Here is an 11,327-nt window from a genome sequence, read left to right on the forward strand (position 1 = left end):
TATGGTCAGACCTTAGATTTTAAGACTAAAGTCGTTCGGGCTCTCCAGTAGTGAAGCAATATACTAAAAGTTCATGTTGTTTGTGTGACTGTCCTAGTCTTTGGATGTGTCTCATTCAAAACTTCTTGACAGAGACGATGTGATCGGCTGAGTGGTCACACTGCACTGGGGCATCCTGGGGGTTTCTGTCTTTCTATCAGTGACTACTTCTCCCCCTTATATTCTTTCTCCAGTGTCCAGAGGTATTATCACTTCATTCAAACTAAAGTAGGTCTGTACATTGTCAAAAACTGGCATCTGTCTAGGAGCAACAACAACAACTGCAGCAGTCTATCAATTTGCTGGGTGTGCTCGCTGGACAGGCTGAAAATGCAACCTAACAGACATTTAAGAAAATATGTGGACATACAAAACAATATGAAACATATCTATCTCAGACTTCACTGTAGCTTCACCCTGGTTAACTGGACTCTTAAACCAAAAAAAAGAAACTCCTGCTGACATCCACAAAAATGTGTGCCACAGGTCACATAAGTACATTTTCAGATGAACTAAAAAATATGAGCAAACAAATTGTTTGATTGTCAACGTGCATCTCCTTCATATTGTCCAGTTCACATTACAGAACGGCACATCAGAGATATTTTCCTTCGTTGGGTCTTTGTCACATGCAGACAAATGACATTATCACAGTGGCCCATGTTTTAAGGATGTGTCTGTTCTCCTTCACAGGCACATCCACCAGGGACGACTCCTTCCACTCTGACTGATTGGCTCCAGTAAGCCAAGGTGACCTTTGACCCCGCCTTACAACAATTGGAGTGTTCTCGTGCAGGTCTTGTAGGAGTCATGAACATTCAGTCAGGGAGCTGTGTGTTCGTGCTACGTCATATTGCTAGGTCCAAATGCTACAAGAGTGATGATCCTTCATTAATCGGCCTCTGCGTGTCTTTGCTTTATGTCAGCCAGGGACTCATGTCTCCTTCAGGCAAAGCCTGCAGAGGCAGCATGAGTGTGTTAAAGTTGTTCCTCCATGTGTGTTTACACTAGGGTGGGCAGACTGCTTCCAGTAGTAATGCAGTTGTAGGGGTTTTGGTGAGCAAGTGAATACAGTGGTCGACCTGAGGAGGACGTCTGGTTCTAGTGACAGTCTAAATGCATAGTTGTGTGTGTGTGTGTGTGTGTGTGTGTGTGTGTGTGTGTGTGTGTGTGTGTGTGTGTGTGTTTGTGTTTGCTAAGGCTTGGTTGAAGACAGCTGTCAAGACACTCTTGCTTCTGAGAGAATTACAGTTCTCTGGCTGTTTCCTGTATAAATGAGAGACAGAAAAAGGTTTTATGATAGCATATAGTACAATACTGTCATGTTGCTAAAGCAGACCATATTAGATATAACATCATCCTTACTGTCAGATGTGAGGGAGCCCATCGACAGCGAAGCAATGGCGCTGACGGCCTCGCTGTCTGAGTCTCGTCTCAGCCGCCGCCTCTGCGCCTGCAGGTAGGACAAATCCACTGTGGTGGCCGAATCTTTCACACTCTGCCAGTACTCACCTGCAGGAAGCAAAGGGATGGAAAAGAGGGAGAGGAGTATGAAAACAGGAGAGAGAAAGTGAAAGAGAGAGGAAGAGATTAATGGGCTCAGTCGGTGGTATTTCAGTGTTGTTTTCATCCTGAATGAGTCCTTGGGGGGAAATGTCTGCACTGCATTAATAATAAAAAAACACTACTTGGTATTTGATCCACCAGTTGTAGCTGTTTGATCTGAATATAAGCACTGACTGATATAAACAGCCCGTAGTCTAAATCTAAATCCATGTTGAATGGTTCAAAAATGTTAACTCAAATTCAATCTCAGGCTCTCCAGGCTCGAGTCCTGCGACATACGGTGGATGTAAAAACCAAATAGCATTCGCAAATGTGTTCATCTGTGAGCGTGTGTGTTCTGGCTGTGCATGCAACTCACATTCATTTCACCCTGAGTCGAAATTATGGGCTTAACATTCTTGTGGTTTTGCAAATATTTTTAATTAATCTAATTTGGTTGGGATAACATTTGTGTGCAATCATGAGGGGATGTTGTGAAGGTCGTGTGCCAGAGAAGTGTTTGAAGATAATTGGAGCCAGTGCGGCTGTGTGAGCGTTAGTGTGTGTGTCTGTCTGTGTGTGGGACGGCTGGAGGGATGGATGGGAGACAGGGATGTAAAGGAGGAGAGGTGGTCTGAGAGCATGGGTGATGAAGAGACAGAGAACGCGCTGAGTGGGGAAACAAAGAGGCTTCAGTTATAGAAAATCAAAATGTGAAGAATAAATGAACAGCTTGTGGAGACAAAGAGAGAAATCCTGTCACTCGAGTTTAATACTGGAATCATAAAGCTAAAAAACTGGATCAAAAGTTTTTATTTTAAATACAAAATGTTAAAAAAAACTTTCGACACCCGAAAATGTTTACTGTAAAATCCCCTTAGGTGTATGCCTCTGATCTTATTATCAAATAAACCCATGTAACTCAGCTAAAGCCAAGGAGCAACAACAACGTGGCCAGTGCAAATCATTTTGTTGATTTGTGTTAGAACTTGGAAACAAATTCATTAACTTAAATTTATCTCCATCTCACATTTTACTCGTCAGCTGAGACGGTTTATGACTGACCTCTGAGAGAGTGAGACAGTTAAGCAATCTGAGTCTGATAATGGTAGTGAGAGTTAAAGACAAATGGTGGAGTTACCGGTGAGACAAAGAGTTGTCATTTGTTTCTAAGTGTCTCCAGTTCTCACAAATGACTGGTAGTCCTGCTGCTTGTTCTACTAATAGTTTCAGAGACTTCTTTAGAGATTTCTTCTTGATGCACCCAAGTCTTATGACAACAGCAAACACTGAAAAATGTGTGTATATAATTTCCACAGTGCTACAACCCCTCAGGTTGACATGCGGCTGAGGGATCTTGATGCTTCGGGCTGTGTTGTGCTGAGGAGTCGTTCTCACCCTGAAAATGGATGACTCTGCGCAGAGACTGGACAGCATTTTCACAAGGCTTCTGGTCCAACACAGACTGGGACAGCGGCTCCACCTGAGACACAACCCCAAATAAGTGATACAACAGAAGCCTCTTTTACACAGAGATATATTGGCATCTAGTTGGCCCTTCTTTATTGCCTATTGACACTGACTTAAAACAACATAATGTGTTCTTTTTTTTTTTACACAGATACCTATATTCTGGTATTAGAGGGCTGACATTTACCATGATGTGAGTGTAACACACACACTTTGGAAACACAAAGCATACCAGTAACGCAGGATGTGCTTCTGCTCTTCTTGCACATTTACTTCATGATTTGGACACAAATTTGTTGTGCTTAGTGTACATAGTGTGCAACATGTTAATGAATATGGTCGCAGATTCTCTTTCTTTGGCTTAATGTTAAAAATACTGATCTATAATCAATAACCCATGATAACAAACTAAAAACATGTTTTTTTAAAAAAAGGTTTGCAAAATTTGCTGCAAAAAGTGAAGAGGTCTGAATACTGTCTGAGGCTATTGTGTCTATGGAAACACACATGTACAGTATGTATGCACACACACACACACACACACACACACACACACACACATATCTCACCTCCATGCCCAACAAAGCACTAACGCAGGCTTCAGAGGCATCACAGATGGCCTTGAGGTCATGTCCCCCCTCCAAAGCCAGCACCACCCTACCGCCGGCCAGTGACATCAGCTGGCGGGTCAGGAAGCCAAAACCTGGTAGAGAACAACACACAGGTGGAGCCAGATATTAACTGGCTAAAGTTTATGAACCTATGATTCATTTAAAATAGAAACCAGTTCCTGGAAACCGAGATTTTCTCAGATCAGTTCACAAACACTCTATACCCATGAAGTTCAAAATTCCTGCATTACACAGGGACCCTCACCTGACGCTAATGAAGCCTGACATCAATACTATATACACAAGGTTGATCAGCTGTTTTTAAGAGTATGACTCATCTACATTACACATTTTTGTGGAAAAACAAAATATTAATGCTCATTCATATTTATGTCTAAGAGCATGTTGATGAGCCTGTCTGCTGTATGTAAATGAAGGGTTGACTGAGCCTTACACTTGGCAGTGACCTTGTAGCCTCCCAGTAATGACGAGTGTCCTTCGACAGCATCAAAGCCAGCAGACACCAGCACCACATCAGGGGAGAACTCGTGGGCAATGGGCATCACCACAGCTCTGAGGAGGCAGAGACGACACAATGTAAACCACTGTTGTTATGTTACATTCATTCAAGCCCTGCAGTGGAGCTGAAATTAGATAGAACATTTAAGAAATCATATTTTCAACAGGTGTTGACAACTGGGAGGAGTGAATACAGTATAACAATGCAAGCAAGGAAGTTACTGTGGGACTGATTTAACATCAACCAATAGGCTGAAAATTTTTTTTTTAAAGTTTAAGCCTTTAAAGTAAAATTTTAAAAAACATCAAACAGGTCGGGGCAATTGATTTGCAACTGGCACGCGCGCACACAATGTAGGACTTTTTTCCGGGTTGTTAACTGCGACATGTATTTCAGTGCAAACTCCCTCCATTTGAAAATGATGAAAGATAAATTATCAAAGGCCACGTTCCAAGTGCTTGATCTCTCTTCTGGTGAGCAGCCAACACTAGAAGGTGGGGTGGCTCCCAGGTGTCAATGTGTGCAGCTGTTTAAAAGTGAAGCACTGCTGAAAAAAGAAGCATGAGCATGCTGCAAACCTCTCCTGGATATACAAGGATCAAACAAATGTCAAAGCAGAGACTTTAGGGAGATGGCTAACACGGCAGATTTTCTGTTTTTGTGAGTGACACAAGCAGATAAAAATGAGAACCCTGACATGCGTGGACGCCCCCATACTGTACACTCTACTCAGGGGAGACCACTTTCTTTGCCTCTACACTCTCCTCCTCACTTCCTCTTGTCTCCCGCTGCCAGTTATTTAGCAAGAGCGCATGGCCCATGCCGCGTTTGATTCCCTCTCTCTCTCTCAGCGGCAGTTCAAAGGCGTTTCTGTGCGTCTGGTTCCTATTAGGAGCTCGTCCCTCTTCTCACGTCACTGACAGCCAGCCATCTGGGATCCATTGAGTCTAATTACGCCGCCTTTGGATTCTCTAACAATGCACCCCCCACTTCTTCTCCTCTCCTCTGCTGTATTCTCCTCTGCTCCATAATAGTTTGTCATTCATCAGTAGCCACCTAGAAATGCACAGGAAATTATGTGCATGCACACGTACATACTATGCCAAAGACAAAATACTGTACATAGGTTCATGCTCTTCAAAATAGGATGTCGTGTGCGTGCTGTGCTACTGGTGATTAGACAGACCTTCAATTCTGACCACCTTAGTAATTCGCCTCACATACAACACACATAGCTGAGTTTCCTCTTGATTGTACTGGAGTCTCACCGCCGGTCTCGACCACAATATTTCCCCTGTCACTAAAGCATGCCCCAAAACCAAGACGCACATCATCAGCAGCTGCACTATAGCTAGTTTTTCTGTTCCATCCACAGAGAGTCTGGAGCACCCTGACGTCTAAATCATGTGTTCAAACTGAAATACAGAAATGGAACCAGACTAGATGCTTAATTGCATAAACATGAATTCATGATGCATTAAATTTTGTCTGTATAACGTGTTATGCATTTATTTGCACTGGTTTATCTACAGAATGGTGACAGCACCCACTGTAAACCTATTCCAACATTTGTTTAGTACATGTTTTCACAGAAACCCACTTTATGATCTTTGATGCATTTAGTTTCTTAGAACAATCCTAATTGTCGCCCTGCATTTTTTCATTTATTAGATAATTAACAGTGGCAGTAAATATGAGGTTGTTCTCCATGTTGACACACGACAAAGCTCATTGGCTGAATGTGCGCTCCGGACATCACAGCTACATGGCTTGTACCACAAACCACTGGACCACCAGAACACCCCTTCTCCACAGAGCTTTGATACAGGGGAAAGTTTCTAGGGGTAACGTTCAATACTGTGCAGTACTACATGTGGTTAACTGAGGAAGTTTTACACATGAAAACACTTCCCAAACTGGATGAAAAATACCAAAACCAGACGCCTGCTCTGGAAAGGAACAGTTCTTTCTTAATGAGCATCCAGAGCTCCAGTAAACACTGGACTTAGTGTTTCTGAGCCTGCTGACTGGGTCTATGGATTTTACCAGTATGGGTTAGTCCATTAGCATCTTTCTTTTGACGAGGGGCCCACCCACTGTGTGTGCTGTATGTAGCACCATGCAGAGCCCACATACTGTTTAATCGTCTGGTGGCAAGCCAGTGTTGTTGACATGACATGACCATGAGTTCATTACAATGTAGAGCAGAACCAAATAAGTTTCATTCAGGAAAACTAGCTGGAGTGAAATCAACAGTGTGGTGAGAGCAAAGGTGAGTGTCAGTACCACATCTGCATGTGGTTTTGTTTTAGTTCAGCAAGTACTGGAGCGCTATTGCCAATATCATTAAAAAAAAATCCATCAGAGGTTTGTCCACTTAATGCAACTTAGACTTAACATTGATTACTGCCAGGCATTTTTAGAGGAAACCAGGAATTAGACATGAAACACTACAGGTAATCCTTCACAGTGAATCAAATCGAACTCTGCAGCTGACTCTTCAGTCATCAAGCTGGAAACATTCCAAGCAACACTATAATTAACTGTAATATAACAAGTGAAATATTTAGGAGTGTATTAACTATCACAGATTTTAAGTCCGTGCAAGTTGATTTTTATACTCCAATGACACAAACTGACACTGATAGTCAAAGAAACATACTCACAGATACAAAACCTGTCATGCTTTGGTAAATGGTTGAGATTCATGTATGCAAGTAAATCTAATTTGTAGCACATGGGCTTGAACATACTGCAACACCTGTACAAACCTGTAGACCTTAAATTGTCAGGTATGGAAAAAAAGATGATTTACAGATAGAATACAGACAGACTGAGTTTAAATCTTTACCTGAATGCAGCCAGGTACTCGGCGTCACCCATGGGTGGGTTCAACCCCCCTGTCCATCCTACATTAACAGTGAAGCCCTCACCTGCACCTGCGCCCACCTGGATGGAGGTATAAAGAGGGAGTGCAAGAGAGCAGGAAAAAAAGTCTCTGTGAATGTCATGGAAGTTAATGAGTTGCATCGAAGGTTGAGAAACAGCGTGATGATGACAGATGTGTCAAATGTTGACAGAATAAACCAAAACAAAACTTTGCATTGCTGCAACTGCCTGGTAGGGTAGTAGCTTCCTAGTTAGTTACTGCTTGGTGGTCTTCTTCTTCTTTTTCTTTTTCCCCATTGGGTGGCAACCAACATTAAGGTGCAATACCACCACCTAATTAGTTGGAGTGTAAGCCAGACAGTTACTGGTCTGGATTATTTACAATATTATCATGTGTGTATTGCTAACATGATGTCAGTATTTCATTTTTTAAATATTCCAGTTATCGTTAACACCGGGAGATCACGACACCCCTAATAAAAACAGTGTATTACAATTATGTACTGTGCATTATATATGTTCTATTTATTGAAAATGTATTATTTGTACATAAATACTGTATAATTAAGGTTTATGTTGTGTATGTTGAAGTGTAGAAGGTTTGGTATCACATGTAATATAGAACTAACATGGTGTACTAACCTATAATATTGTTTGTACATTGTACATTTGACAATATGTTGTATTTGATTCTAGTGAGTTTTCGCTGTATTGAGATGTATAGCGCCAAAATGCCAGGCAGCTGACCTCAAATCGGGCCAGAGAGCGAACTGAGGCCTGGGTCTTGGAAATAGGTCTAAGGATTCCTGCCTCTGTCTTTGTAGTCTTGCTTGCAGCCATTTAGCTGTTCTCTAAGCCCTTCACCATCAGTCAATGTGTCAGTTTTAAGGGAGAGTGAAGAGGGTGATTGACACGCTCTTGGCAACATGGCGAGGTATTTCCTTTGTGTGTGTATATGGCTGTGTGTATGGGTGTGAGAGGATGTTTGAGAGAGAGAGAGAGAGATTACTGATGAGCAGCGCAGAGCATCTGTCTCTATTCTTCTCTCAGTGGACGGGATGTTCGCAGGGCAAACTGAAAACACATGAGGCCTCTTGTCCTCTGCCAACTGGTAATGTACCCAAATGCGCACAAACACACACACGCATGCACACAGACACACACACAAACACTCACGCACATGCACATGCACATGCATATCCACATATTTCCTGCTATTGCTCCAAGTCTTTTGTGCTCCTCTCAGTCCTCTTTCTCTCTTTCATGTTTTGAGAGTTGCTGGACTGGATTAGGCCGTCGCTGGTTTCCGTGTGGTACTCAGCACTCTCTGTTATGGCGATGACATCACACCCCTACCCCATGGTGGGTTATATACCTACACAGGGGACAGTGAGACTCCAGAGGTTTACCACATAGCTCAAATGGAGGTTGAGGGGCCACTTAAGGCAAAGCCACATCCAAGCCAGCAGAACGTTTTATGTACCGTCCCTCATCGTGGGATTTTATGTAAAAACAATGACTATTTTATCCTCAGTATTGTGGGTGTGGGGTGGGAGGGGGAGGAGGTGGGAAGAGTATAAGGATGGGATGTGGGGTATTGGATTGGGGGGGAATGCCACCGGGTCAGTTCATCTGACAGGGAGTAGTCAACACACTTGGTTCCTGGTAAGGCTGCAGGCAAAATTCATGGGCATCCCAATTTTCTGTATGCAAACATAAGCACGCAGTTCCACTTGTACACGTCCTGTTGTGAGGCTCTGACACCCAAATAAACTGATAGAGGGAAACAAACCTACAGTGGATTTGCTCATGGTGTGTCCACAGGCAGACACAGTTGAAGCACTGAAGTTAAAACGATTGTCATGCTACAGGTATTAAAGACAGTGGAGCAATAGCAGTGGGCAAATGTCAACAGGCTAACATGGTATTTTAAATTATTTACTTTAAGCCAGAATCACATTAAAACTATAATGAAAATGACGTTGAATAGACATGTCGGGATCAAAGCCACAGACAAGCATTTTGAGGTATGATTTCTACTGTAACCAGCTCAAATTATAGAATCAAATTGTTCAGATTCCAGTGGTATAAGTAAAATATGATTGATCTATTTGTAACATCTGGTCCAAGAACCAATCGAAAAGTATTTAAATCCTAAACCCCTGTACAGTATGCATCCATAGTAACCTGTCTCATTTTTCCCTGTGCATTCAGCCATCACGGCCAGACTGAGTTTATAAGTGGGGCTTTAAATCTTTAGTTTATTCCTGGATTGATTGTTACAATCATTCTTCCTGTTTTGACAAGTAAATGCTAAACACAAGGCTCTTGAGCTCCCTAATGTCCCACTGGAATTAGATAATTACCAAATATTTCTGTGCCAGCATATTTATCTTCACATGAGACATGGGTATGAACTCTGCATCTTTAGGAGTCAAAATAAAATCTAGCATGTACTCATATTTTCCACTGGACAAAGTGTGTGAGTGTTATAAGTCATAAAGGTTTCTCGTGGCTATTGTCTTCACAGGAATTTAGGTAGATGTGGAGACACACCAACACACAAAAACACCCAGACAGCACCATGACAACACAAACAAAAGCAGAAAAACACAGTGGTGCTGGGTGACTAGTTGTGTAACTACCTCGCTGGGATTTCCACTACCAGGAAAGAAGTTGCCATCATCATAGCGATGTAGAGAGATGTACAGCACACTTGGGTCAGTATAGAAAGCTTCCTGGGTGCCGTTGCCATGGTGAACATCCTGCAGAATGATTGAGTGACAGACAGATTGAGTGCCTCACTGAAAAACAAAACCCTGTAAGAGTTGCCATTGCATTATCTGTTCTGTCATTATAAAGTATAACCCAAAATGTAAAACCTGCACAACTTTTCTCTGTCAGTGCATCTAGTCTCAAAACCTTCTGATGAAGCAGGTAGTAATTAGTGTTTGATGCTGTAATACGTCAGAGAGCACAGTGTGTGTACAGACCTAGTGCAGGCTCATATATATACACACATGGTGAACAGAGGCCACCTGGCTGCGGATCAATATCTGCACATGTGTGTGTGTGGGTGTGTGTTCATATGACTTTGTGCGACTCTGTGTCTACTCTAGGCATGCGTGACAGTTCGGATCACACATGGAGACCAGAGAAAACAAAGTCTAAATGAACTAAATGATAAATAGGAGTGCTACTGTACAGGGGTGCTCTGCTTCTGGGACTGTATTCATGCCCACAATACATTTGTGTGTATGTACATGTGTACAGTATTTACTCCTGCCCATGTGGAGACCAGTAACAGTGGTGGTGCAGCGGGTCCTTACCCAGTCCACGATGAGGATCTTGCTGACACTGAGTTTGTGTTGGAGCTGTTTGGCAGCGATGGCCACAGAGTTGAAAAAACAGAAGCCCCTGTGGACAAACAAACAGGAAGAAAGGCAGCCACATGTCTTTATCAGGACATCTTCTCTAAATTAATATCATAAACACACCATATGGACCTTAGGAACCATGTCTCCGGTTATCTGGCATCATGTGTTGGCTAGTCAGTCCAGGCTGTGACAGTCACAGCACTGGAAAATCCTGCCACACAAACATTTACTGCAAAGTGAAGATGTTTCTTTTCAAGTTGTTTTGTATTTCATTTTTCACTGCTGACAAACAAAATGGCTTTTTATTATGCTCAGTCTAAAATCCTGCACTCTTGAGTAATGCAGAACCAACAGATTTTGTGATAAAGAGAAAATCAAGTTTATCATAAAATTCTCTCCACATTCCAAATGATAACGTAGTGTGTACTGCTGGCAGGTCATGTGTGATGAGTTCAGAGAAATGAACTCACAACTTGGCGCAGCATTTCCCTCAACACTCCCTGCCTGCAGTAAAGGTTTGCAAAAAAAAAAAAAAGTCGACTTATGAAAAACAATAGGGGAATGTTGGAAGTGTCAGTGTCAGCACAGCTCATAAACTGTGACTGCCTTTGTGTTTGTGTGTGCCTATTGTATTACTCACATTATGGGGACTAAAGCCTGTTAACACGCTCACATTGTGGGCCTGTCGTGGTCGTCCCCAAACCCGGTGGTGGACACCGGAAGTAAGGGATGCCGTCAAGCTGAAGAAGGAGTCCTTTTGAGCCTGGTTGGCTCGTGGGACTCCTGAGACAGCTGACGGGTACCGGCAGGCCAAGCGGGCTGCAGCCCAGGCGGTTGCGGAGGCAAAAACTCGGGTCTGGGAAGAGTTCGGTGAGG

General features: G+C 42.7%; 1 protein-coding gene across 3 annotated transcripts in view; it reads right to left on the reverse strand.

The window, feature by feature from the left end:
• Positions 1 to 6: 6 nt before the first annotated feature.
• The window catches only part of LOC109956219 (histone deacetylase 7-like), a 32,426-nt gene continuing 21,105 nt past the window's right edge, over positions 7 to 11,327 (reverse strand). For all 3 annotated transcript variants that reach the window (XM_020593174.1, XM_020593175.1, XM_020593176.1), the window contains 8 exons: positions 10,404 to 10,491; positions 9,720 to 9,839; positions 7,037 to 7,134; positions 4,120 to 4,238; positions 3,624 to 3,757; positions 2,983 to 3,067; positions 1,405 to 1,551; positions 7 to 1,305 (listed from right to left, as the gene is read on the reverse strand). In XM_020593174.1, coding sequence (XP_020448830.1) covers positions 1,259 to 1,305; positions 1,405 to 1,551; positions 2,983 to 3,067; positions 3,624 to 3,757; positions 4,120 to 4,238; positions 7,037 to 7,134; positions 9,720 to 9,839; positions 10,404 to 10,491 — 838 coding nt within the window. In that variant the 3' untranslated portion in view covers positions 7 to 1,258. The remainder of the gene's footprint in view (positions 1,306 to 1,404; positions 1,552 to 2,982; positions 3,068 to 3,623; positions 3,758 to 4,119; positions 4,239 to 7,036; positions 7,135 to 9,719; positions 9,840 to 10,403; positions 10,492 to 11,327) is intronic.

Source organism: Monopterus albus, unplaced genomic scaffold (assembly GCF_001952655.1).
Source record: "Monopterus albus unplaced genomic scaffold, M_albus_1.0 scaffold18.1, whole genome shotgun sequence".
Lineage (NCBI taxonomy): Eukaryota > Metazoa > Chordata > Actinopteri > Synbranchiformes > Synbranchidae > Monopterus > Monopterus albus.